Genomic DNA, 26,886 nt, shown 5'->3' on the forward strand with positions numbered 1-26,886 from the left:
CCCTTCCTGCCACTCCCACCTCCCCAGTTTGAAAGGACAGCAATTGATTAAAATTAACTCAGTGTAGGAGAAAATAAAAGTAATTTTTTTCCCTTCTCCAGTCTGATGACAGAGCCAGAGTCAACTGGTGTTTGAAGCATATGGCAAAGGCATCAGGTAAGTAAAACTAGGTCACTGTTGAAGTGCATTATAATAGCTCTATTTCCATTTTGGTGTACATGTTCTGTGTGCCTAAATTCAGTAATTGTTTGTCTTTTTCTGTTTACCTATGGAAGAAATCAGGCAACATCTAGAACTTCTCACTGTAGAAGATCTTGTAGTGGGGATCTACCAGCAAAAGTTTCTTAAGGAGCCCTCTAAAACCTGGGTTCGGAGCCTCCTAGATGTGGCCATGTGGGATTATTCTAGCAACACAAGGTATGGTGATTTTGTGATAGTGATTATGACTTTTTGAACTGAGAAAATATGGCAGGATTAATTTTTCCTTTCTCATCAACAGGCAGTATTTTCCTATGAAACTTTGGAATTATTATTTCTTTGAATAATAAGATTCCATTGATTGTCATTCTGTCTACAACTAGAAACAAAACACACTACCAAATAACTGACATGGTGCTTTATCACTTAGAGTTTTTGTACTGATGAAAGAATATATTTATTTAAACAGACGTTTTATTACATAGGATTCTTAGACTTACATATAAGAAATACGTAAGTGAAATAAATTGAAAGTATTTTTTATTTTGAAATAATTTCATGTTTATGTTTGGTAGAATTCTCCTTGGGAAGCCATCTGGCCCTGGACTCTTATTTTTTTGGGAGGTTTTTGATTACGGTTTCAATTTCCTTGCTGGTTATGGGTCTGTTCAGATTGTCTGTTTCTTCCTGTTTCAATCTTGGTAGTTTATAAGTGTCCAGGAATGCATCCATTTCTTCCAGATTGCCTGGTTTGTTGCCATGTAGCTGCTGGTAATAAGATCTAATAATTGTCTCTATTTCCTTGGTATTGGTTGTGATTTCTCCTCTTTCATTCAAGATTTTATTAATTTGGGTCCTTTCTCTTTTCCTTTTTATAAGTCTGGCTAGGGGTTTATTGATCTTACTAATTCTTTCAAAGAACCAGCTTCTGGTTTCGTTGATCTGTTCTACTGTTCTTCTAGTTTCTGTTTCATTGATTTCTGCTCTAATCTTTATTATTTCTCTTCTCCTGCTTGGTTTAGGCTTTATTTGCTGTTCTTTCTCCAGCTCCTTTAGATGTAAGGTTAGCTTGTACAGTTGGGATTTTTCTAATTTTTTGCGAGAGACTTGGATGGCTATGTACTTCCCTCTAAGGACTGCCTTTGCAGTATCCCATAGGTTCTGAACTGATGTGTTTTCATTTTCATTGGTTTGCATGAATTGTTTTAAGTTCCTCTTTAATTTCCTGGTTGACCTATTCATTCTTTAGCAGGATGCTTTTTAACATCCAAGTGTTTGTGTTCCTTCCAAATTTTTCCTTGTGGTTGAGTTCCAGTTTCAAAGCATTGTGGTCTGAAAATAATGCAGGGAAGAATCCCAATCTTTTGGTATAGATTGAGACCTGATTTGTAACCCAGTATGTGGTCTATTCTGGAGAACGTTCCATGGGCACTTGAGAAGAATGAGTATTCTGTTGTGTTCGGATGGAATGTTCTGTGTAAATATCTATGAGGTCCATCTGGTCCAATGTGTCCTTCAAAGCTCTTGCTTCTTTGCTGATGATCTGCTCAGATGATCTGTCCATTGCTCTCAGTGGAGTGTTGAAGTCTCCTATTAATGTATTATTATCAGTATGATTCTTTATTTTGGTTATTAGTTGGTTTATGTAGTTGGCTGCTTCCATGTTGGGGGCATAGATATTTACAATTGTTAGATTTTCTTGTTGGGTAGACCCTTTAAGTATGATAGAGTATCCCTCTACATCTCTTACTACAGTCTTTGGTTTAAAATCTAATTCATCTGATATGAGAATTGCTACCCCAGCTTTCTTTTGAGGTCCGTTGGCATGATAAATGGTTCTCCATCCCCTCACTTTCAATATGGAGGTGTCTTTAGGTTCAAAATGAGTCTCTTGTAGACAGCATATGGACGGGTCCTGCTTTTTTATCCAATCTGAAACCCTGTGTCTTTTGATAAGAGCATTCAGTCCATTCACATTGAGAATAACTATTGACAGATATGAATTTAGTGCCATTGTATTGCCTGTAAAGTCCCTGTTTCTATAGATTGTCTCTGTTAATATCTGGTCTATATTACTTTTGGGGTCTTTCTTCTTTTATAGAATCCCCCTTAATATTTCTTGCAGGACTAGCTTGGTGGTCACATACTCTTTCATTTTTTGCCGGTCCTGGAAGCTCTTTATCTCTCCATCCATTTTGAATGACAGCCTTGCTGGATAAAGTATTCTTGGCTGCATGTTCTTCTCATTTAGTACCCTGAATATGTCTTGCCAGCCCTTTCTCGCTTGCCAGGTCTCTGTGGATAGGTCTGATGTTATTCTGATGCTCCTCCCTCCATACGTAAGAAATCTCTTCCCCCAGCTGCTCTCAGGATAGCTTCCTTGTCTCTAAGATTTGCAAGTTTCACTATATGTTGGGGTGTTGATCTATTTTTGATTTTTGGAGGGGTCCTCTCTGCCTCTTGGACATGAATGCTTTTATCCTTCTCCAGATTAGGGAAGTTCTCAGCTATGATTTGCTCAAATATACCTTCTAGTCCTCTTTCTCTCTCCACCCCCTCGGGGATCGCAGTAATTCTGACATTGGAATGTTTCACGGTGTCCTTGATCTCTCTAAGTCTATTTTCATGGGCTCCTAGCTGCCTATCCCTGTCTTCCTCGACTTCCTTCCTTTATATCAGCTTATCTTCTAGATCACTGATTCATTCTTCTGCCTAATTTACCCTAGCTGTTATAGTATCCAGTTTAGACTGCATCGCATGCAGAGCATTTTTAAGTTCGGCCTGGTTAGATCTCATTTCTGCCCGTAGAGATTCTATGTTGTCACTTATGCTTTTTTCAAGCCTAGCTATTGATTTCATAATTGCTATCCTGAATTCTATCTCTGACATCTTGCTTATATCCATATAAGCAAGTTCTGTGGCAGAGGACATTGTCTCTGGTTCTTTTCTTTGTTGGGAGTTCTTCCTCCTAGTCATTCTGTTGAGGGATGGTTGAGTGAATGAACAGAGTCCAAAGTATCAACCGTGACCCAAGCAAGATGCACCTTAGAAAAAAATCCGAAGTGGTCAAAAGCTACCACAGATGCAACCAAGGCCAAGATGATCCAAAACAACAAAAAAGAAAGGAAAATAAAAGGGGGGGGCGGGGAGAAAGATTATCATCTCTCAGGGTGGACAAAGCAGGGTGATCTGCCTGTTCCTGATTGATTTTTGGTCTGTATGTTAGAAATTGCAAAGAAATCAGAACTTATGTGTGTGTGTGTGTGTGTATGTATGTATGTATGTATCAAGATAAAATTGAATAGAGTGAAAAATGGGCCAGTATTGGGTATAAATCTATAAAACATAGATGTGAAAAAAATAAAAGTTAAGTGACTTAAAAACATAGGTTGGGAAATAATCTGTTTGAAACAGGAACAGGGTAAAAAAAAAGAAAAAGAAAATTTTAGCCTGAACTATAAAGGAGTAGTGAGGGAACACCTGGAGCTCCCTATATTATTTTCCCCTGGTGCTGGAGTTTTACAGTCCTCTGGGAAGTAAGCTTATCTTTCACCTGTTCTTCGTCTGTCTTCTGGGAGAGGGGCCTGCTGCTTGGCTTCTCAGGCCTCTTTGCCTGCGTGGAGTTGCCCCACCTCTTGTCAGGGGGATGCGCTTAATGTGAGCTGGTTGGCTATGTGGCTTTTGTTCCCTGGTGGCTTGCCACTTCTCTTTAGAGGGTTGGAACAAATATGGCCGTGCGGGAATCTCTGGCCCACAGCCGCAATGTCACTGTCCCTACCCCATCCAGGTCAAACCGTCTCTACTTCTGCATGTATCAAGCTCCACAGACTTGTGCATTTCATGCCTGCCACACCTTTCCCAGGGGAGTCACGGGGACCCGGGAGCATCTCTGCGCTTTGTGACTCCACAACTGCTAGCGGTCATGGGCTCATGCATGCACCCTCTTCTGCAGCTCCCTAGTCATGCTGGGTGCTGCCCCAGTGTCCTTTCGTGGGCCACACCGCCCTGAGAGCTGTTGCCCTGTCTTGGGCACAAGCTGTTTTATATCTCCCCTAGGATGTTAAACAGCCCGCACCTTCTAGTCCTTTTCAGGGTGGTCAGGCAGAGGGCGATCTCCTTACCAGTGCAGCTTACAGTTTATGGTGTCCGGAGCTGAGAGTCCCCTCTGGGCTCACTGACCACAACCAGTCTCCCCACTCCACTGCTTGGGCACTTTATCGGTTCAGGCTCACCCATTCTTTGTGAGTCTCCTGGAATCCTGAGACCACAATGATCCCCCTAGAATGCTGCTTTATTCATCCCCTATGCCCTTTTCAGAAGGGGTGCCTCTCACTAGAGCAGATTTCCAGGGGGCCTGATTTTTTGCTCCGGTGTTATATCACTTTCCAGTGGCTGGCTTATGGAGGCTCCCTCCCCTCTTCATTTATCCTCGATATTTCCCCTGAAGATTCAAGGTTCTGTACCTCCTACCTTGCAAAAAGTAGTCATTTTTCTGCTCGTGGAGGTCCAGATAAATCTTCTTGCATGTCAGGTTGAATTTGTGTGTGTTCAGAATGGTTTGATAGATATCCAGCTAAATTCGAGGGACCAGATGAAACGAGGTCCCCTACTCTGCCACCACCTTGCCCCCCTCCTCTAAGATTTCATTCTTTTTATGGCTGACACATACACCACATCTCCTTTATCCATTCATCAGTTCATGGACATCTGGGCTCTTTCCGTAGTTTGGATATTGTTGATAATGCTGCTATAAACATTGGGGTGCATGTATCCCTTCGAATCAGTATTTTTTTTAAAGATTTTATTTATTTGACAGAGAGCACAAGCAGGGGGAGCAGCAGACAGAGGGAGAGGGAGAAGCAGACTCCCCACTGAGCAGGGAGCCTGACACGGGGCTCGATCCCAGGATCCTGTGATCATGACCTGAGCTGAAGGCAGACACTTAACCGACTGAGCCACCCATGTGCCCCAAAATCAGTATTTTTGTATCCTTTGGGTAAATACCTAGTAGTGCAATTGCTGGATTGTAGGGTAGCTCTATTTTCAACTTTCTGAGGAACCTCCATACTGTTCTTCAGAATGGCTACACCGGTTTGCATTCCCACGAATAGTGTATGAGGGTTCCCTTTCTCCGCATTCTCACCAACACCTGTTGTTTCCTATGTTAATTTTAGCCATTCTGACTGGTGTGAGGTGATGTCCATTGTAGTTTTGATATTGAGCATCTTTTCATGTGTTTGTTAGCCAGCTGTATGTCTTCTTTGGAGAAATGTCTGTTCATGTCTTCTGCTCACCTTTTAACTGGATTGTTTTTTGGGTGTTCAGTTTTATCAGGTCTTTATAAATATACAAATGGTGTTGGGAAACTGGACAGCAACATGCAAAAGAATGAAACTGGACCACTTTATTACACCATACACGAAAATAAATTCAAAATGGATGAAAGACCTAAATGTGAGACCTGAAACCATCAAAATTCTAGAGAACACAAGCAGTAACCTCTTTGACATCAGCTGTAGTAGCTTCTTACTAGATATATCTCCTGAGGCAAAGGCAACAAAAGCAAAAATAAACTACTGGGATGTCATCAACATAAAAAGCTCCTGCACAGCAAAGGAAAAAAGTCAAAACTAGAAGGCAGCCTTCAGAATGGGAGAAGATATTTGCAAATGACTTACTTTGACTTTCATGATCTTGACATTTTTGAAGAGTACAGGCTGGTTACTTTATAGAATGTTTCTTAGTTTTAGCTTGCCTGTATTTCTTCATGATTAGTTTGAGTTTATATATTTTTGGCAGGAGTACCACGGACGTTATGTGTCTTCTCAGTGTGTTCTTTTCAGTGTGTCCTATTGGATGCATATGAAGTCCTTTTGTTCCATTACTGATGATAACTTTGATCACTTAAGATGGTGCCTCCCAGATTTCTCCTTTGAAAAGTTACTGGTTTTCACCTTGTGATTAATATTTTGTAGGGAATATTTTGAGGTTTGGTAGATATTCTCAAACTTCAGTCTGCCTCTTAATTTTCACATCCATTGATGGCTTTTGCCTGAATCAGTAATTATTATATTTATGGACTGGTGATTTTTCTAATCCAGTTGTTCCCTTTATGTTTATTAGTTGGCATTCTACTGTAAGGAAGAGCTTTACTTTTATTTTTTTAAGATTTATTTATTTAGAGAGAGAGTCGTGGGGGCGGGAGAGAGAAAATCCTCAAGCAGACTCCCCTTTGAGCAGGAAGCCCAGCACAAGGCTTGATCCTAGGACTCTGAGATCATGACCTGAGCCGAAACCAAGAGTCAGCTGCTCAACCGACTGAGCCACTCAGGCACCCCAAGAGAGCTTTTATTTTTATTTTTATTTTTTTTTATTTTTTTAAGATTTATTTATTTGACAGAGAGAGACACAGCGAGAGAGGGAACACAAGCAGGGGGAGTGGGAGAGGGAGAAGCAGGCTTCCCGCAGAGCAGGAAGCCCGATGTGGGGCTCGATCCCAGGACCCTGGGATCATGACCTGAGCCAAAGGCAGACGCTTAACAACTGAGCCACCCAGGCACCCCGAGAGCTTTTATTTTTAAAAAATAATGAGTATGGCCTCATGGATTCCTATTTTTTTTAATGGCCTATAATCTGTTACTATCAAATTATTTTTTATGCTCAGTTTGACTGATGTTTATGGTCAGTGGGAGTCCCTTCAAAGCAGTGGTTTCTGTGTCCTTTTGACATTTCTTCATCATTCTCTGAATGCTTCTTTGCTTTCTGGCTTAATATGTTCCAGGCTCATCCTTGTGCTTTCCCTGCTTCAGCTTTGGATTACCCATTTCTCCATGGAGCCCTGGTTCCTTTAAATGGAGGACAGTATTTAGGAGATAGGATGTGGGTGTTAGGTGTGCTCATTCCTGCTAGAGCATTATTGATTCTAGTTCCCCTTGGTGGAGAGAGCTACATATATACACAGCCTCCACACACATTTTTTTTTTTTTAAAGATTTTATTTATTTGACAGACACAGCGAGAGAGGGAACACAAGCACGGGGAGTAGAAGAGGGAGAAGCAGGCTTCCTACAGAGCAGGGAGCCCGATGCGGGGCTCGATCCTAGGACCCTGGGATCATGACTGGGGCCAAAGGCAGACGCTTAACGATTAAGCCACCCAGGCACTCCCTCCACACACATTTTTATGTCTGTCTCACCATGAGTTCATACTAATTACCTATAATTCCAGTTCAACACCTACTGTTTTCCAGTTTTCCATTTTTCTATTTTTGTATTTCCCTTTTCTGAGTGAAAAACCTGGCACTCAGTATTCTTGTTTAGTCCTAAAATACATTAATTAAAAATCAATTGTTAGAGAATTAAGTGATACCCTGTAAAAAAAAAATTAATAGTTCATAATTTGCTTTCAGTTGTTTTTTAATCTGAAGGCATATAGTCAAAATACTTTGTTCAAAAGTTATTTGGGTTGGTTCTTCCCCCTTCTTCAGTGTGGTTAAATTATTCCTTTGAAATATAGTTCCGTCCATTTGCTTGTTTTATTCCATTTCTGTTTTTTCCCATCCTTGTTGATTCTCTTACCTTTTTAATGTTTTTAAACAAAAACGTATATTCAGAAGTATCACTTCACTTCAATCCAGCTCCATAAAACTCCTTGGATTGCATTAAGTTTATAAATTAACTTGGGGAGAACTGAAATGTTTATAATGTTGAATTCTATCTAAAGACAAGAGATGTCTTTCCATTTCTCAAATCTACTTTTGGGTCTTTAAAGACTTAAAATTTTCTTACACAAGTTGTGTATATCTGGGACTGGGCAAATTTTTGTGGGGCAGTTCTTTGATAACTTTTATCTGTTTCTTCTATGAAAATCAGTTTGATTAGGCTTTCTAACTTTAACGGGATCAATATTGGTAATCTGTATTTCTCTAGGAGATTGTACATTTTATATGTTTCCAAATTTGTTTAAAAGTCTGCAAAGTTAGTCTCTTATAACTTTTAAAATTCCTTCTGTTTCAGTGGTTATTCTTGTATATTTGTGCTTTTTTTCTTTAAATGAAGCTAGTGTATTGTCTATTTTTTTTTTCCAAAATAACAGGATTTTATTAGATGTAGATTTTTTTTTATTCTCTTCCTCATTAATTTCTGCTTTTATTTTCTTGGTACTGTGGTTCTTTTTCTATTTTGGGGGCTCAGACTTCATTAATTTTCTAATTTTTTTTAAAGATTTTATTTATTTATCCTAGATTGACATATACAGTATTTTGTCATTTAAAAAAAATTCTGTAGTTTTAACCCACAAGTTAATATAAGGCTTTTAAATATCCAGATGTAAAGGCCTTTCTAGTTTGGTTAGTAAATTCTGGTGTCTTTGCACTGTGATCAGTTTTGTTCATAATATTTCTACTTTATGCAGTTTTTTGCTAACTTAATATATAAATCAATTTTTGTGAATGTTCTGTGGGTGTGTGAGAAGAATATTTATTATTAGGGTGTATTTATTATCCATGAGATCTACTTTGAGTTGTTTAAGTTGTTTCATCTCTTAAGAAAGACAGGGGTTGGAGAAAAGGGAACAGCCCTCGTGCACTACTTGTGGGAATGTAAACTGGTGCAACCACTGTGGAAAACAGTATGGAGGTTCCTCAAAAAATTAAAAAATAAAAATACCATAAGATCCAGTTAATTCCATTACTGGATATCTCCCCAAAGAAAATGAAAACACTAATTCGAAAAGATACATGCACCCTTAAATACACATTTGGAATAATAGCTAAGGTATGGAAGCAACCCAAGTGTCCATTGATAAATGAATGGATTAAGAAGATTGGTATACACAAAAAAAAAGAAGAAGAAGAATGTAGCAGGAGGGGAAGAATGAAGGGGGGGAAATCGGAGGGGGAGAAGAACCATGAGAGACGATGGACTCTGAAAAACAAACTGAGGGTTCTAGAGGGGAGGGGGGTGGGAGGATGGGTTAGCCTGGTGATGGGTATTGAGGAGGGCACGTTCTGCATGGAGCACTGGGTGTTATGCACAAACAATGAATCATGGAACACTATATCTAAAACTAATGATGTAATGTATGGGGATTAACATAACAATAAAAAAATTAAAAAAAAAAGATTGGTATACACAATACACATGTGCACTGCGTGCATGCGCGCGCACACGCGCGCATACACACACACACACACACACACACACACTGGAATATTACTTAGCCATAAAAAAGAATGAAATCTTACCATTTATGGCAACATGGATAGACCTAGAGGGTATTATGCTGAGTGAAATAGGTCAGAGAAAGACATCAATACCATGATTTCACGTATATGTGGACACTAAAAACCAAAACAGACAAATAAAAAACCAGACAGACTCTTAACTACAGAGGACAAACTGGTAGTTGCCAAAGGGAAGGTGGGTGAGGGGATAGGCTAAATAAGTGAAGGAGACTAAGAGCTACAAACTTCCAGTTATTAAAAAAAAAATTGTCTTAATTGCTTGAGTTATATCTACTCGATCTGTCATGTGATGAGAATGGTGTATTAAAAGTTTCCTGTTACTATCGTGTTTCTATGTTTCATTACATCTTCTGTAGTTTTAAGCTGGTTACTGTGGTATTTGGTGCCTTTACAGAAAAAAAATTTGCTGAATCTTGATCTGGTAGATTGATTAGGGCTCTTAGGAACCAGTAGTCCCTGTGTTCTTGCCTTATGAAAACTTTTTATTTGACCTGTATTTCCTTGAGTTTCTAGAAAATACAGCTGTATTTTTTTGTATGTCTTTGTGTGTTGCTTTTGAGAAGCTTGTTCATTTAATTCTCTTGGCCTTTCTAAGTTGATCTTTTTGCCTGGAGACCTTAAGAATATTTTTTCATATTTAAAGTCTAATAGTTTTATTAGTATATTTCTCTGAATGTATTATTGCAGATCCATCTTCTCATCTGCTTGGTGAGCCCTTTCAGTATGCAAAATCAGGTCTTATTTCTGGAGATTTGTCTTTGATGGTAGTTTAATATTAGTTCTCTTCTATTTAATTTCTCTTCTGAAGGGAGTCCAGCATGTGTATGTAATTTAGTTCTTTTCTGATGTAATTTTTATTTCCTTCCAGAGTTTTGTCAACTCTTTATTTCTTTTTATTTCTGTTCTTAGTTTTGAAATTTCTCATTCAGGGCATGTTTTCATATCTTAAAATTCTTGTTTGAGGATATTTAATTCAACAGAGTGTTATGTTACAGTTTTCCCTTCATGGTTTTTTGGCAGGAGAGGGGAAGAAGGTAAGGGTAAGAGTTATCAGCTAGAGTGTTTTGAGTCTCATTTTCAGTTTTCTTGTGGTAGCTTTCTGTAGATGAAGGTATGTTGTTCCTTTGTATTTCTTGGACAGGGCTGGTGGTTTGGGGAGGTTTGAGATTCATAGTTCAAGTGCTCCCTCTTCTGTCAGTATAGCAAACTGGTTTCTTTGAATACTTTCGGGGTGGCAGGGATGTGGTTGTGGGGCTTCCCATTTTTCTTTGTTTTCTTTTGTCCTGAAAAATCCTAAATTTTTCCCCTTTCCTCTTTGCTTTTTTCCCCCTCCACACAGTTTCTAAATGACTCTTCTCCCTCCCTCCCTCCCTCCCTTCCAGACTACCTCCTAGAGCCTCACAGGTACTTTTAAGTCTCTTTGCTGTGGTCAGTCCTCTGATCTGTCAAGATTCTGAATATTTACATATCTTGTCATTGTGGAATAATTATAATTTAATCTTAGGCTCTCTATTTCCCCTCTGTCTCTCCCCCAGTGTTTGGTGGACTCCACTCCCCATATAAAGGCTCAGGTGTGAACTTGAGAAGTCACTCCACTGGAAATCAAGAGGTTTTTTTCCCTCGTATATTTTTGGTAGGAATGTAAATTGGTGCAGCCACTGTGGAAAACAGTATGGAGGTTGCTCAAAAAATTAAAAATAGAAATACCATATGATCCAGTAATTCCATTACTGGGTATTTATCCAAGGAAAATGAAAACACTTAATTGGAAAAGATATACACCCCTGTGTTTATTGCATTATTTACAATAGCCAAGATATGGAAACAACCCAGATGTCCATCCATAGATGAATGGATAAAAAAGATGTTATATATATGTGTATACACACACACAGGGATATTACTCAGCCATAAAAAAAGAATGAGATCTTGCCATTTGCAAAGCATGGATGGACCTAGAGGGTGTTATGCTAAGTGAATTAGGTCAGAGAAAGACAAATACCATAGGATTCCACTTATGTGTGAAATCTAAAAAACAAAAGCAGAAACAGGCTCATAAATACAGAGAACAAACTGATGGTTGCCAGAGGGGAGGGTGGGGGAATGGGCAAGATGGGTGAAGGGGAGTAGGAGGTACAGGCTTCCAGTTATGGAATGAGTAAGTTTTGGGGATGAAAAGTATAGGGGCACCTGGGTGGCTCAGTTGGTTAAGCATCTACCTTCGGCTCAGGTCATGATCCCAGGGTCCTGGGATCGAGCCCCGTGTTGGGCTCCCTGCTCAGCAGGGAGTCTGCTTCTCCTTTTCCTGCTTCCCCTGCTTGTGTGTGCACATGCTTCTCAAATAAATAAAATCTTTAAAAAGAAAAAAGTATAGCATAGAGAATATAGTCAATGGTATGGTAATAGTGTTGTATGATGACAGATGGTGGCTACTTTTGTCAGTATAGTGTAATGTATAGACTTGTAGAATTAGTACGTTGTACACCTAACACTAATGTAACATTGTGTGTCAACTATACTTAAAAAAATGAAAAATATTTTAGGGGAGGGATAAAATGTATGATTACTAGGAGAAAAAAGAAAGAGAATAGACTGAGTAAGTATTCTACAAAGAAAGTGAATGATATGAATTAGAATGAATCCTACTAACGGTTATATGTATTTATATGCCAATCTATTAAAATACTTTTTTGCCACTGACAAACACCTTTTCTGTGAGTTTTGATGCTGGTTCTTTCTTGATCTTATCAGATGATATCAGCAGAAGTTGTTCAGAGACAAACCAATACTTTCTCAAATAATCTTCAAATGGTTTATTGACTAAAATGAGTTATAGTTGTTTATCATCAAGAACAAGCAAATTTGTACATGTTCAGGCAATGCAACTAATTCTAGACTGACCAATAGCAATTGTAAAATACCTTCAATTGTAAGATGCATTCCAACTTCAGTTAAAATGTGAAAAAAAAAAAAGTTTTAAAATTGAAAAAATAGTGTTGAGCTCAGTTGGGAAGTACAGGCTGCAACAAGTGTAGCCTTGGTGTAAGACATTGAGGGCTGTGCCATGGGTTTTGTTTATGATGAAACTATTACATAGTACTGTAAGCACTTTGGTAATAAACAGCTTTGAACAGGATGGATCTGCCTTCTTCTGAGCTTCCTAATGTAAGATTCCAATATATAGCATTTTAGAAGGGAGATTGGGCTTAGTAGCCAACAGAAACTATTGTTGGAATCTGTTAATATAAGCAGATGGGGCTCATTTCAAACACTTCTCTTAAACTTCTGCTTTTACATTAAAGTTTGTAATTTTTGTCTCTAGCTTTAGGAGAAATGGGTAGGTATTGGTGAAATTGAGAACAGTTAGACAAAGTGAGTATCAGAAATTAAACAGGCTATTGATGACTATCCTGGTATTTTGAAGGCTAGAATATTTATAACTCTTACAAATCTGCCATTCTCCTTGTTTCTTGTCATAATTGTCTTTGAATTAATTCACTGTGTATGACTGATGGATGAAACAAGGCAGCTTTTATTTAATCAGCCAGTATTTATTGAGCATCTCCTCTGTCCCAGGCACTGTGCTGCAGGTACAGTGGTGAACAAGATTAGTGTGGTCTCTGCCCTCATGAAGCTAATGTTTTTTAAAAGTTTTTTTAGATTTTATTTGAGAGAAAGAGAGTGAGAGAGAGCGTGCACGGGAGGGGTAGGGTCAGAGGGAGAAGCAGACTCCCCACCAAGCAGGGAGCCCAATGCGGGACTAGATCCTGGGACTCCAGGATCATGACCTCTGCCCAAGGCGGTCGCTTAACCACTGAGCCACCCAGGCGCCCTGAAGCTAACATTTTAATGGGAAAGTGAAACTTTCAGTAAATAACAAAATGGTAATTTTAGCTTGTGATCAGTGCTAAGAAGGAAATCAACAAGATACTGTTCCTCTTTAAGCAAAGTGTGTAGAAAGATAGACTACTTTCTAGAATATTCAAGAAGACTTTTTTTTTTGAGGATGTAACATTAAAACTGAGATCTGAAGCAAGAGAGCGATGTAGCCATGTGAAAAATGGAAGGAAGAGCATCCTGGGCAGAGAGGTGCAAAAGCCTGGAGGTGAAAGCTTGGTGTTTACTGGAAATTGTTAAGTCAGTGTGACTGGAAGGTAGTGAGCAAAGGGGAGAATACACAAGGTGAGGTTAAAGAAATAAGCAAGGACCATAAATACCATAAGCTTTCTTAGCTGCAGGAAGGAATTTTTCCCCATTTCTCCCCCTTCTACTTCCCCTTTGGCAACCATCAGTTCTCTGTATTTAGGGAGTACAGGAAGGAATTTTATCAAACGGAATTAACAGAATTTGATTAGGTTTCTAAAAGATCTCCTGAGTTTTTAAGGGATATATTGAAAAGGGGCAAACAAGGAAGTACAGTCTATAACTATTAGACTATTTCTCTAGTCTAGACAAGAAATGGCTTGGAGAGGGGTGACAGTAGAAATGGAGAGGAATAAGTAGATTTCATCTGGGTAAAAACCAGTAGACCTTGCTGATGGACTGGATACAGGAAGGGAGATTGAAAAGAAATAAAGACCATGCTTCGGTTTATAGATGGGGAACAGAGAGAGGAGCAAGTTTAGAATGTTTTGAGGCCCTGGTGAGGTAAGATCTAGAAATAACAAGCAGGCAGCTGGTGGTCCTGGTCTAGAACTCAGTGGAGAGGTTTGGATAATGCTAGCATTCATTTTACTATGTGCCAGGCACTGTTCTGGGCACTGAAAATACAGTGAAGAGAGACCAGTCTTCTGCTTTAATGGATCTTACAGCATATTGATGAGGTCACTTTGGCAGAGGGCAAAAAGAGAAGAGGACCCAGCACAGAGCCCTAACAAGGTCTGACATTTTAAAACTGGGCAGCGGCTGACTTTTGGAGGTCTCAGTACCTCTCAGCCTGCAGTTACTATCATGTTACGTATTGTCATAGCCATCATCAGTGTTGATTTGGGTTAAAGATCTGAGGAAGAAAAGTAGGATCATAGATGCAATAATTTCACATTTCATTGGGGTACTTGTTGGTGGGGCAAGGATGTTTGTTTGCTTTTGTTCTCTGGATTGTCTCATTCTTTGGGGTTGTGAGTTCTGTTCCTGTCTTGTGTTGCATGCTTTCTTTGAATGTCTGATTGTCCTTGGTTGTGTTCATGTTTAGAAATTGGGCTGCAAAGCTGAGTAAATGCTCTGTATTCATTGGGGATTATCAACTAGTTGGGCTTTACTGTAGGGTAAGAAGATGAGGGAACTAGATGTTAAGCTGAGGCAGAATCCTAAATGCCACAATATTGTGGGCTTTGCCTTAAGGTACCAGCACCCATTCTCGCTGCCTGATTCTCCTAAGAGCAGTTTACTTCTTTGTACAGGGTCAGGGAACTTGACCATTCTTTGTTCAGAAGAAGTTCAGCTTCCTGTCTTACCTCTGCTCTCTGGCCAGGGACATGTGCATGGGTTCAGAGCCTCTTTTGACTTCTGGTAGGCAGATCTCCTTCTGTGCAGCTGGGTCTGTGAGGACTGAAGGCTGTGACTTCCTTTATCTAGCCTCCTTGGTTACTATGCCCTCATTTACTTTCTGTATCCCACACATGTTAAATTCTCTTCCATGGAGGCCTCTTTCTGTTTTCCCTTTATTGTGGACTGCTACTGTTTTTATTCTTTGACTGTCATTTGGTAGAGTCATGGGAGCAAGAGGAGATAAATTTATGCATTTTAAACCAGAAGCCCCAGAATTGTAGTTTTAAGGGGTGCAGTTTTATATTTTGATGTCACTTTAGAATTGTTTTTTCTTAGCCCAATTTATCGAGTTTTTTATTTTTAACCAGTATTGGGTAGCTCTTGTACATAAGGCTTGAGACTAGGTTTTGTGGGAAATATGGGAAAGAGTAGCATGATTGTCCTAGCCCTCAGTGCCTCCTGTCTGACAAGGGCAATAAAGACACTGGAGTTGTATATGATAATTTCTGATAATTCATAAAAGTGTTTCAAAAGATTATGATACATCAGGGAGAAATCACTTGAGTGTAAGGGCTAAAAATATATGAAATACTTTATGGGGTAAATGGTTCTCCTGAAAAGATGAATAGAATTTCTATGAGCAGAGATTTAGGTTGAAAGGAGGACTTCCAAGAGGAGAAAAGGGCCTGAACAGTGACTCAAAGGACTGAAAGCACAGAAACTGTTGAAGAGAAGCTAGTGACTCCATTTGACTAGAGTACAGAACCTCTGTACCTGTCGGGTGATCATGGTTCTGAGCAAGGGAAAGGCTGGGTTATCCTTGAAAAGAAGGAGGGATCGTAATCCTGAAATAGGAGGAAAGGAGATCATTGAGACCTTTTGAGATAAGAGGAGTGTCAAGGCCTTTATGCGACACATCATTTGAGTGAATGAGATAGTGTTGGACGGATTTACCCAAAAGACCCGACTCACTTGTGACCTTATGACTTTAGAGTGAAATTTCATAAAAGAAGCCCATATAAGATGTGTCAAAGCTAGGGCTAGATTTGAGGCTGCAAAGTGAATATTAATAGCTTAACAAAGTGTACAAAGTATTCTGATTTTTGACAGATTTTTAGAGTGAATTTTTCTTTACTAGAAAATACACTCCTATTTTTAGGGGGATTGGTGGGATGATTTTGGGGAAGAGAATCAAGAAGAAATGTCAGAGAAAGACCAATACCATATGATTCATCATATGTGGAATTTAAGAAACAAATGATTGTGGGAGGGAAAAAGAGAGAGGCAAACCAAGAAACAGACTCTCAACTATAGAGAACAAACTGATGGTTACCAGGGGGAGGGGGTTGGAGGGATGGGGAAAACAGGTGATGGGGATTAAGGAGTGCACTTGTGGTGAGTGCAGGGTGTTGTATGTAAGTTTTTAATCCCTAAATTGTACACCCCAAACTGATATTACACTGTATGTTAACTAATTGGAATTTAAATAAAAACTTAAGTAAAAACAGATGAAAACAATGTCATTTTTAACAGTGTAACTGTAGGTTTGGAAGTATTTTTCCCTGGGATCAGATTTCTATAGGTTTGTTCTTGGGTTTGTTTTTAATCCTGGAATACATTGTTGGTTTTTCAGTTGCTTTTATTTCAAATATGATCTGTAGTGGAAATGTGTATATGAGGTACTAAACTTGGGGTTTAAGTTCTGGAAAAGGAGCAAAACTAATTGGAAATTTAAATATTTGATTCTATGCATATGTAAGAACATAGGCTTAGTTTCAACCTAAGCCTTCATTTTAGAGTTAGAGTTTTATGAGTCCTATTTACTGAATCACTTTTTAGAAAAGCAGTGGGAGAAATTCTTGATCTTATATTTAGGTGTAGTCTTCCATTCAGTTAAATAACAAGTGTAATTAACTGATTTCTTTACACTTAGTGTTTAGCATGTTTGTAATTTTTAAATAATTCTTGCTAGTATGCAGGTAGTACTGTTCTGAGTCTCAGTAGACTGTGCTCAGTGAAAAGATACAGGTATATAGTGGCTTTCATTGTAAAAATATGCTGTTCGGCAGTTCCTCTCAATTATTAACCTTCTAAGGTCCCCACTCAGACAGCTTCTCAGTGGTCCCTCTCCTGGCTGCCTTTTCTAAAATGTCACCTCTCCAACATTTCATATCATCTTTCTCGTCTTTATATTTTTTTCCTCCTTAGAACTTGTTTTTATCTAATTTACTGTGTATTATGCCTACATCTTTTTTGATCTGTCTTCCTTACTAGAAAGTAAGTTTTGTGTGGGTAAGAGTTTCTGTGTTTCATTCTTTTTCTTCTTCTTCTTTCTCCTCCCTCCCCCTCCCCCATCCCCTTTTTTTTTTAAACTAGGCTCCACGCCCAAGAGCCCATGTTTCATTCAATACTATGTCCCTAGTGCCAAGAACAATACCTGGTAAATAGTATGCACTTAGTAAACAGTTGTCGAACAACTGCACATTAACCAGTCATTAATGCGTCTCTGTAACACTTATTTTATTTCAAGGTAGAATTTACCTGTTACGGTTATGTATGGTTTGCATAGCATCATGAATTTGCATCAGAGGAGATAACATTTTTAAACAAACCTTTTTTAAAAATCTATTTTTTGTGTTTGTTAAATGAAAAACCTTAATCTTTGAGTAATAGTGTCAGTTTTTCTTAAATGATTTTAACTTGGTAAGTTAGAAATCTGGCATATAAAAATCTTTAAGCAGTGCTATTGCCATTAAGGATATTAAAGTCCTGTTTTTTGTACAGGTGCAAGTGGCATGAAGAAAACGATATTCTCTTCTGTGCTTTAGCTGTTTGCAAGAAAATTGCGTAAGTTGGAGAAAGGCATTTCTTCGTAATGCTGTATTCTGCATTGAGTTCTTTGCCATTTTGCTTGCTGTTGCTTTTCACCTCTATTTCCATAATTCTCTTCTAAGACAGGGGTTTGGTTTTTTGGGTTTTTTTTTAAACTTCATGTTCCTTTTATTATTCTGTCCATGTCATACTTCTTAGTATAGTTACCACCTGAGTAATTTGGGTGAACCTTCAGAAGCACTTACTGAAAATTTTCCTTGTAGGACATGAAATTCCCTAATATCATTAGCAACAGCATTTCCTTGCTAAAGTGCTCAAAAAATAGAGATACTTTTCTCATTTTATAGTGAAAGCACCTGGAGCCTTGGATCTTTGGGTGCTCTGGTGGTCCCTTTACATGGCTGGTTACAGTTGGTTCTGAGGATAGAAAAGTGTTTATAAAGTTGTAGCCTAATTTCTGTTGCTGCCCTTTGCCTGCCTTAAACATTGGAGAATTCTGGTAATCTTTACTCTTAATCCTATTCCCTTATAATGAACCTGAAATTTTATCTGGTAATCGGAGTATTGCTTACCATTAATGACCAGTTTATGATATGTATTGCTACCCATTCCCATTTCTTCTCCAAATCTCTAAATTTCTTTTTTCCCCAGTTTAGGACAGTAGATCTTACATGCTTTCTCTTTATATTAGAAATTTTTAAAATATGAATCATTTTAGAATGAATTAGATCAGATTCTGATAATGAGCTTTTCTTATTTCCTTTTAAAGGTACTGCATCAGTAACTCTCTGGCCACTCTCTTTGGAATCCAGCTCACAGAGACTCATGTACCACTTCAGGATTATGAGGCCAGCAATAGTGTGACACCCAAAATGGTTGTATTGGATGCAGGGCGTTACCAGGTAACTGACTTTTAGGAGCTACTGATCACTTTATATGTGCTACTCAGTGCGGTCCTGGTCAATAGTAGCTGAAGATCGGGACTTTGGTTCTCTCTTTTTTCTAAAACATTTTTTTTTAAATCCTTTATGGAATGTCAAACACTTTTTAAAAAATATTTATTTATTTATTTGCGAGAAAGAGCTTGCAGGGGGAGGGACAGAAAGAGAGGGAGCAGACTCCCTGCTGCGCTCAGAGCCAGACCAGGGTGGACAGGCCTCCATCCCAGGACTCTCAGATCTTGAGCTGAAATCAAGAGTCAGCTGGCTGCTCAACTGACTGAAGCCACCCAGGCACCCCTGGAATGTCAAACACTTCTTAATCCAGTTGGACCCAGTTGCATAAATCTTTTTTCCCTCCTGGTGTATTTTTCTACTATATTTAATAAAGTTTTAAGAAAATTAACATTAACAATTAGTCTTTATACAAATCATCTCCAAAATTCATTCCAAAAATTAAAATATGAATGTAGATAATGTAAATATTGAAAATATTTACTTCAAAAATGTATAAGACCTGATTCAGAATTTGATTAAAAGGTACCTAATTTCCCTACCACCTTTCTTCCCTCTTTGCAATTTATTTACTAGTAGGCCTTTATATTACTACTAACAATGTAGCAGCTAAGAGTATAGACTCTGGAGTTCGAATTCCTGAATTGGATTTCAGGCCTGCTCCATACAGGCTGTGTGACTTTATGCAAGTTATTTGAACTTTCTGTGCTGATTCCTTATCTGTACAAGAACAGTAATAAGGGCTAGTAGTTGTAGGATTAAATGCAACTGTATATGAAAATGCCAAGAGCCCTGCCTTGGAACATAGTGGATAATAAATAAATGTTGTTCTTTAAAAATAGTTCATAAAACAATGAAAAGGAAACCCCCAAAGTAGAATAAATTACTGATATAATCAATAGTTGGTTGACAAACACTAACCCTGATTAAATCTAACTCTTCACGTACTCTATTCCTATACTCATGAAGCTAAATGAGGCTGAAAAGAAACTGTCTATACTGACTGTTTTTATTAAATATCGCTACCAACTTTGGTGAGCCCTTGGTGGAACACTGTCAGTTGTCCATTTCTCCCAGTCTCCTAGGGTTACTTCAGTCCTCGTTTGACATACCTGATGCCCTTGCCTCCAAATCTCTGAGAAAATAGAAGCAGTCAGAAGAGATTTTCTACATATTCCTACCACCACACCTACCATGTACTCTGTTTTTACTCCTGGTTTTTCTTTTTTTTTTTTTTTAAGATTTATTTATTTATTTATTTGAGAGAGCGAGAATGAGAGAGAGAGAGAAAGTACATGAGAGGAGGGAGGGTTAGAGGGAGAAGCAGGCTCCTTGCCGAGCAGGGAGCCCGATGCAGGACTCGATCCAGGGACTCCAGGATCATGACCTGAGCCGAAGGCAGTCGCTTAACCAACTGAGCCACCCAGACGCCCTTACTCCTGTTTTAATGCATGAACTGTCTGTGCTCCTGCTAAAACCAATCCTTCTGTTTATGTTTTGATCTTATTCTCTTACCTGCTCAAAGATATGTCTCCCAACAATTTACTTCTCTTTCTTGCATCATCAGGGTTTCTCTCAGTTCTGAATCCTTCTTATCAGGAAACATGCTATAATCTCATCTTTAAAAATAACCCTCTCTTGACCCTGTAATTCCCCTCCAAACACTACCTTCTGCTTCCCTGTACAGCAGTACTCTTCAAAAGTTGATTAGATGTTGGATAAATGGGTGTTAGTTGGTATTTTACAAAGAATAATTTGAAATTGAAGTAGATGGTCCAATAATTGATAAGAAATAAAACTTTCCCTTGTATTTTTCTTTGTTACTTATAGAAGCTGAGGGTTGAGAGTCCAGGATTTTCTCATTTCAGCCCTTCTAATCAGGAACAAAGACCAAACACACCCACTGGTAAGCACCTTCTATTTCCTGAGAATGTACCTTAGCAAGTATAGCGTATGGTATGGTATTTAAACAGATGCTCTAAATTAGCTTTAAGATATAGGATCTTGTTGAATTGAGAGTTTAATTTGGCATTATTAGCACCTTAAACAATTTGGATATGTACACTTTTGTATCACTTTAATATAATTTAACTTAGCCTCCAGACTTTTGTTCAAGGCATTTAAAATAAAGCCTGTTATTCTTGTAGCAGCTATAGTTTTATAGTTTTGTGATGTCTTTGGGCAGATAGGAAAATTTAAAACCTAGGGACATGAAATTTCAAGTGGTGCCTGAAGAACTTCAATTAAGGTTTCTGGGGCTGAAAACAAAAATATTCTTGTTCAGCCTTTTGCCTTTACTCTGAGCATCTGTTTTCCTTTACTAAGAATTTCTGTCCTATTCATGAAACGTCTACAGTGGGATAAGAGTCAATCAAGGGATCTCTATATAATAAAACCATAAAATTGCTACATTTCTCTTCTTGTATTTCCAATATCCTTAGGTGACTATCCATCTGGGGTGAGAATTTCTGGCCAAAACAGCAGTGTTCGGGGAAGAGGGATTACTCGCTTGCTAGAGAGCATCTCCAATTCCTCCAGCAATATCCACAAATTCTCCAACTGTGAGACTGCACTCTCACCTTACATGTCCCAGAAAGATGGATACAAATCTTTCTCTTCCTTATCTTAATGATGGTACTTTTTTCAATTTCTGGAAAAATAACAGGCCCAACTTCCCTTCTGACTACAGTCATATTAAACAGATCACATCAATGATAAATGTCACCACTGTAAAAACTACTTAATTTGTAAGGAAATTCTGTTTCATAGTAAAAATAATTGTGGTTGGAGAAGATCTTGGCATTTTTGCTTTTTTTTCTTTTTTGAGGGGTGGTTCTACTTCCTGACTGTATGATGTAAACACCATTAAAGTTTTGAGTCCTTTAAGAATAAAACTGGCATTTCAGAGTTGTGCTTTTGGGAATATTTTGATAATCTTTCCCTCTACAATAAAGGTAATGAATATCTGTTAGGAAAGGCTTTTTAAATGGTGTTAATCTTTCTTCCCATTATGAAATGTTGGAACCTTATTGATTACCTACTTTATGGATATATATATCATCTTGTGAAATCCTTATAACCACTCTGAGGAAGGAGATTACCTCCATTTTACGCACACACACAAGCTCAGAGATTCAGGTCATATTTAGGAGAAACTGTTAACTAAGTCCAAAGACTGTTTCTCATATATGGCACTGTCTTCTACTTCTTTTTCATCTATTTTTGGTATCAGATCTTTTAATAAGAAAGAACTCACACAATGTAAGTTTATATTACATGTTCTACTAGCAGATTTAAAAAAAATCTTATATCCAAGCTTTGAATACATATCTTTCTTCAAAATCAGCATGACAGAAGGGCACCTGGGTGGCTCAGTTGGTTGCATCTGACTCTTGATTTTGGCTTAGGTCACGATCTCAGGGTTGTGAGATCAAGCCCTACCTTAGGCTCACGTGCTGGGTGTGGAGCCTGCTTAAGATTCTCTCTCTCTCTGCCCCTCCCCCCCACCCTCTCTCTCTCTTCCTCTCTGGGGGGAAAAAAAAATCAGCATGACAATAATTGGGTTGGCTGAGGCAATGAAGGGAAGGCCTAAAATTATAATTAAGATCCATGGATTTAGGTGCCTAAGTCCTGTGCCATCTGAATTTAATCCTGTGTTAATCTAAAACTTATGTTTTTAAAATTTTATAGGTCATGTTATACTTTTGAGGTATATGTATCAGACAAACCAAAACAGTAGGTCCCAGGAATTTGCTTTAGAAGAATAGCTGTTCTTTCTCTCGAGAGCTAATCAACCCCCAAACAATATTAGTAAAATTCAAACTCATGTCTCCTTTTTTTTTCCCCCCAAAATTCTTTTGGCAGCAAATTTGAGGTATTAACTGCCCTTCAAGAAGACTTTATGAGTGAGAGGGGGATACTCCTAGCTATCCTGGTTGAAAGTGATTTCTGCTCTATCTTCAGGAGCATTTTCTTTGTGTTATCTGACAACACTTGACAGCTTTTAATTGTTGCTGTTTGAGTTCATGACCTATCTTTTCCTCAGTTGCCAACTTTAGGGTGCCCATATTTCTGTACAGGATGTTCAGTAAATGTTAAAATGAATAATTGCCATTATCTTCTACCATTTGGTAGGTTGCCTTCTAGTTTTATTGTTTCCTTTGCTGATTGTTTGTTTCCTTTGCTGTTCAGAAGCTTTTTATTTTGATGAAGTCCCAATAGTTTATTTTTTGCCTTTGTTTGCCTTGTCTCAGGAGACCTATTTAGAAGTTGCCACTGCTGATGTCAGAGAAATTACTGCCTGTGCTCTCTTCTGGGATTTTAATGGTTTCCTGTCTCACATTTAGGTCTTTAATCCATTTTGAATTTATTTTTGTGTATGATGTAAGAGAGTGGTCCAGTTTCTTTTGCTTGTTGCTGTTCAGTTTTCCCAACACCATTTGTTGAAGAGACCATCCTTTTTCCATTGGATATTCTTTCCTGCTTTGTCGAAGATTAATTCACCGTATAGTTGAGTTCATTTCTGGATTTTCTATTCTGTTCCATTGATCTGTCTCTTTTTGTGCCAGTTATCATGCTGTCTTAATCACTACAGCTTTGTAATATAACTTGAGATCTGAATTGTGATGCCTCCAGCTTTGCTTTTCCTTTTCAAGGTTGCTTTGGCTATTTGGGGCCTTTGTGGTTCCAAAATATATAAAGAACTTATAAAACTCAACACCTAAAAAAGATAATCCAGTTAAAAATTGGGTAGAATACATGAATAGACATTTTTCTAAAGAAGACCTACAGATGGTCAACAGACACATGAAAAGATGCTCAGCATCACTCATCAGGGAAATACAAATCAAAACTACAATGAGCTATCACCTCACATGAGTCGGAATGGTTAAAATTAACAGCACAGGAAACAACAGGTGTTGGTGAGGATGTGGAGAAAGGGGAACCCTCTTGCACTGTTGGTGGGAATGAAAACTGGTGCAGCCACTTTGGAAAACAGGGTAGAGGTTCCTCAAAAAGTTAAAAATAGAACTTCCCTACAATCCAGCAATTGCACTACTAGGTGTTTACCCAAAGGATACAAAAATATTGATTCAAAGGGGTACTGTGCACGCTGATGTTTATAGCAGCATTATCAACAATAGCCAAATTATGGAAAGAGCCCAAATGTCCATTGACCAATGAATGGATAAAGAAGATACATACATATACATACATACATACACACACACACACACACACACACACACAATGGAATATTACTCAGCCATAAGAAAGAATGAAATCTTGCCATTTGCAATGACATGGATGGAGCTAGAAAATATTATGCTAAGCGAAATAATCAGAGAAAGACAAATACCATATGATTTCACTCATATGTGGAATTTAAGAAACAAATGATCATAGGGGGAAAAAAGAGGCAAACCGAGAAAGACGCTTAACTATATAGAGAACAAACTGATGGTTGCCAGAGGGGAGGTGGGTAGAGGGATTGGTTAAGAATAGGTGGTGGGGATTAAGGAGTGCACTTGTGATGAGCACTGGGTGTTGTAAGTGTTGAATCAGTAAATTGTACACCTGAAACTTAAAAAAAATTCCATTGCAAATAATGGAGAAGGAATGCCAAAATTCCAAATCCACATCAAATGGTAAAGTACTGTATGAGAGGAAAGGAGCCCATCTTTCTTGTGGACTCCATTCCCATTCCTTTCCTCAAAAGTAAATTATTGATTTCATTTGTTCAGTGAACATGTTTTGAGGGTCTGCTAAGTGCTGAGTAAAAAATACTAAGGTGAATAAAGATGTTTCCCCTGCCTTCAAGGACTTTGTTTCATGGATGTAATAAATGATTAATATATTACTAAAAGTCCTAAGATACATGGATCAATGGAATAGAATTGAGAATCCAGAAGTAAACTCCTATTTATGGTCAATTGATTTGACATTTGTGTCAAGACCATTCAACAGGGGAAAAAATAATAGTCTTTCAACAAATGGTGCTGGGACAATTGGATATCCACCTTCACAAGAATGAATTTGGACTCTACCATTTATAAAAATTAGGTCAAAATGGTTGAAAAACTTAAATGTAAGAACTAAAACTATACAACTCTTAGAAGAAAATACAAGGGTAAGTCATGACCTTTTATGGGGCATTGGTTTCTTAATAAGACAGCAAACATAAAAGCAACAAGAGAGAAAAATAGGTAAATTGGATTTCATCAAAATTAAATCCAGTAAAAGTGTCTCTGTGCATTAAAAGACACTATCAAAGTCAAAAGATAGCCCACAGAAATGGGAGAAAAAATTTGGAAATCATTATCTGATAAGGGTCTAGAATCCAGAATATATAAATAACTCTTACAAATGCAACAGTAAAAAGACATCCTAATTTAAAAATGGGTATGATGTCAGGGCGCCTGAGTGGCTCTAGTCAGTTGAGCATCTTCCTTCTGCTCAGGTCCTGGGATCAAGCCCCATGTCAGGCTCCTTGCTTAGCGGGAAGTCTGCTTCTCCTTCTTTCTCTGCCTCTCCCCCTGGCCTGCACTCTCACTCTCTCTCAAATAAATAGAATCTTAAAAAAATAAAATAAAAATGAGTATGGTGTCTTTTAAGTTCTTTTGCCCATTTTTGAGTTGGCTGGTTCGTTTTTTTAAGTTGTAAGAGTTCTTTATACAATTTAGATAACAGTTATGTATCACATGTGTCTTTTACAAATACTTTTTTTTGCGGCCTGTGGCTTTTCATTTTCTTTATATTGTGTTTTGCAGAACAGAATCTTTAATGAAACCCAGCTTATCATTGATTTCTTTAAAAGTCATTTCCATATTCAAGGTCATCTAGATTTTCTTGTTATCTTCTAGGAGCTTTATGGTTTTGTGTTTTACATTTAAGTTTATGATCCAGCTTGAGTTAAATTTTGTGAAGGATATGAGGTCTGTGACAGATTCATTTTTTCTGCATGTTGATGTTTAGTTGTTCCATCACCATTTGTTGAAAAGACCATCTTTTATCCATTGTATTATCTTTGCTTTTTTGTCAAAAATCAGTTAACCATATTTAGGTGGGTCTGTTCTGTTCCACCGATCTGTTGTCTATTTCAGTAGCACACTGTCTTGATTACTGTTGCTTTACAGAAAGTCTTGAAGTAGTCTGTCCTTTGACGTTGTTCTTCAATGTTGAGTTGGTTGTACAGGATCTTTCAGCTTCCCATATATACTTTAAAATTGGCTTGTTAATCACAAAATAACTTGCTGGGATTTTGATTGGAATTGTATCGAATCTGTAGATCATGTTGGGAAGAACTGACATCTTGACAATATTGAGTCTTCCTATCCAAGAACATGGGATATCTCTCCATTAATTTAATTCTTCTTTGATATCTTTCATTAGAGTTTTATAGTTTTCTTCATATAGATCTAATACCTACTTTGTTAGACTTATACCTAAGTATTTCATTTTTAAGGGTTGCTAATGGAAATAATTTTTAGAAAGTACTTAAAGAGTTTATTTTGTTAGAGGAGTTTTAGATTCACAGCAAAATTTAAAGGAAGCAACAGAGATCTGTATATCCCCTGCCCCCACACATGCATAGCTTTCCCCATTATCAACATCCCCTACCAGAGTGGTACACTTGTTACAATGAAGACATCATAATCACCAAAAAAAGTCCATAGTTTACCTGAGGGTTCACTCTTGGTGTTGTATGTTCTATAGGTTTGGATAAATGCATAATGACATGTATCCATCATTACAGAAAGAGTATTTTTACTACCTTAAAAATTCTCTGTGCTCTGCTGGTAATGTTTTATTTCAAATTCCACTTGTTTGTTGCTGGTATATAGGAAACTAATCAACTTTTGTATATTAGTTTCCTATAATGTATATTCTATAATTGCTTATTAGTTCTAGGAGCTTTTTAATCTTTGGATTTCCTACATAGATGATCATATCATCTGCGAGCAGAGACAGTTTTATTTCTTCCATCCCAATCTGTGTACCTTTTATTTCCTTTTCATATCTTCATGTAATAGCTAGGACTCCTGGTACAATTTTGAAAAGCAGTGGTAAGAGGAGACATATTGCCTTTTTTCTAATCTTTGTAGGAAAGCTTTGAATTTCACACCATTAAGTATGATGTTAGCTGAAGGTTTTTGGTAGATACTCTTTTTAA

At 37.9% G+C, this 26,886-nt stretch overlaps 1 protein-coding gene across 2 annotated transcripts in view; it reads left to right on the forward strand.

Annotated features, from left to right (window-relative positions):
- Positions 1–21,465, forward strand: part of MAEL (maelstrom spermatogenic transposon silencer) — a 35,552-nt gene extending 14,087 nt beyond the window's left edge. For both annotated transcript variants that reach the window (XM_032389438.1, XM_032389439.1), the window contains 6 exons: positions 102–156; positions 276–417; positions 17,713–17,775; positions 18,530–18,662; positions 20,544–20,619; positions 21,155–21,465. In XM_032389438.1, the coding sequence (XP_032245329.1) occupies positions 102–156; positions 276–417; positions 17,713–17,775; positions 18,530–18,662; positions 20,544–20,619; positions 21,155–21,342 (657 nt within the window). In that variant the 3' untranslated portion in view covers positions 21,343–21,465. The remainder of the gene's footprint in view (positions 1–101; positions 157–275; positions 418–17,712; positions 17,776–18,529; positions 18,663–20,543; positions 20,620–21,154) is intronic.
- Positions 21,466–26,886: the final 5,421 nt, after the last annotated feature.

This window comes from Phoca vitulina, unplaced genomic scaffold, assembly GCF_004348235.1.
Source record: "Phoca vitulina isolate PV1807 unplaced genomic scaffold, GSC_HSeal_1.0 scaffold54, whole genome shotgun sequence".
In the NCBI taxonomy this organism is placed as follows: domain Eukaryota; kingdom Metazoa; phylum Chordata; class Mammalia; order Carnivora; family Phocidae; genus Phoca; species Phoca vitulina.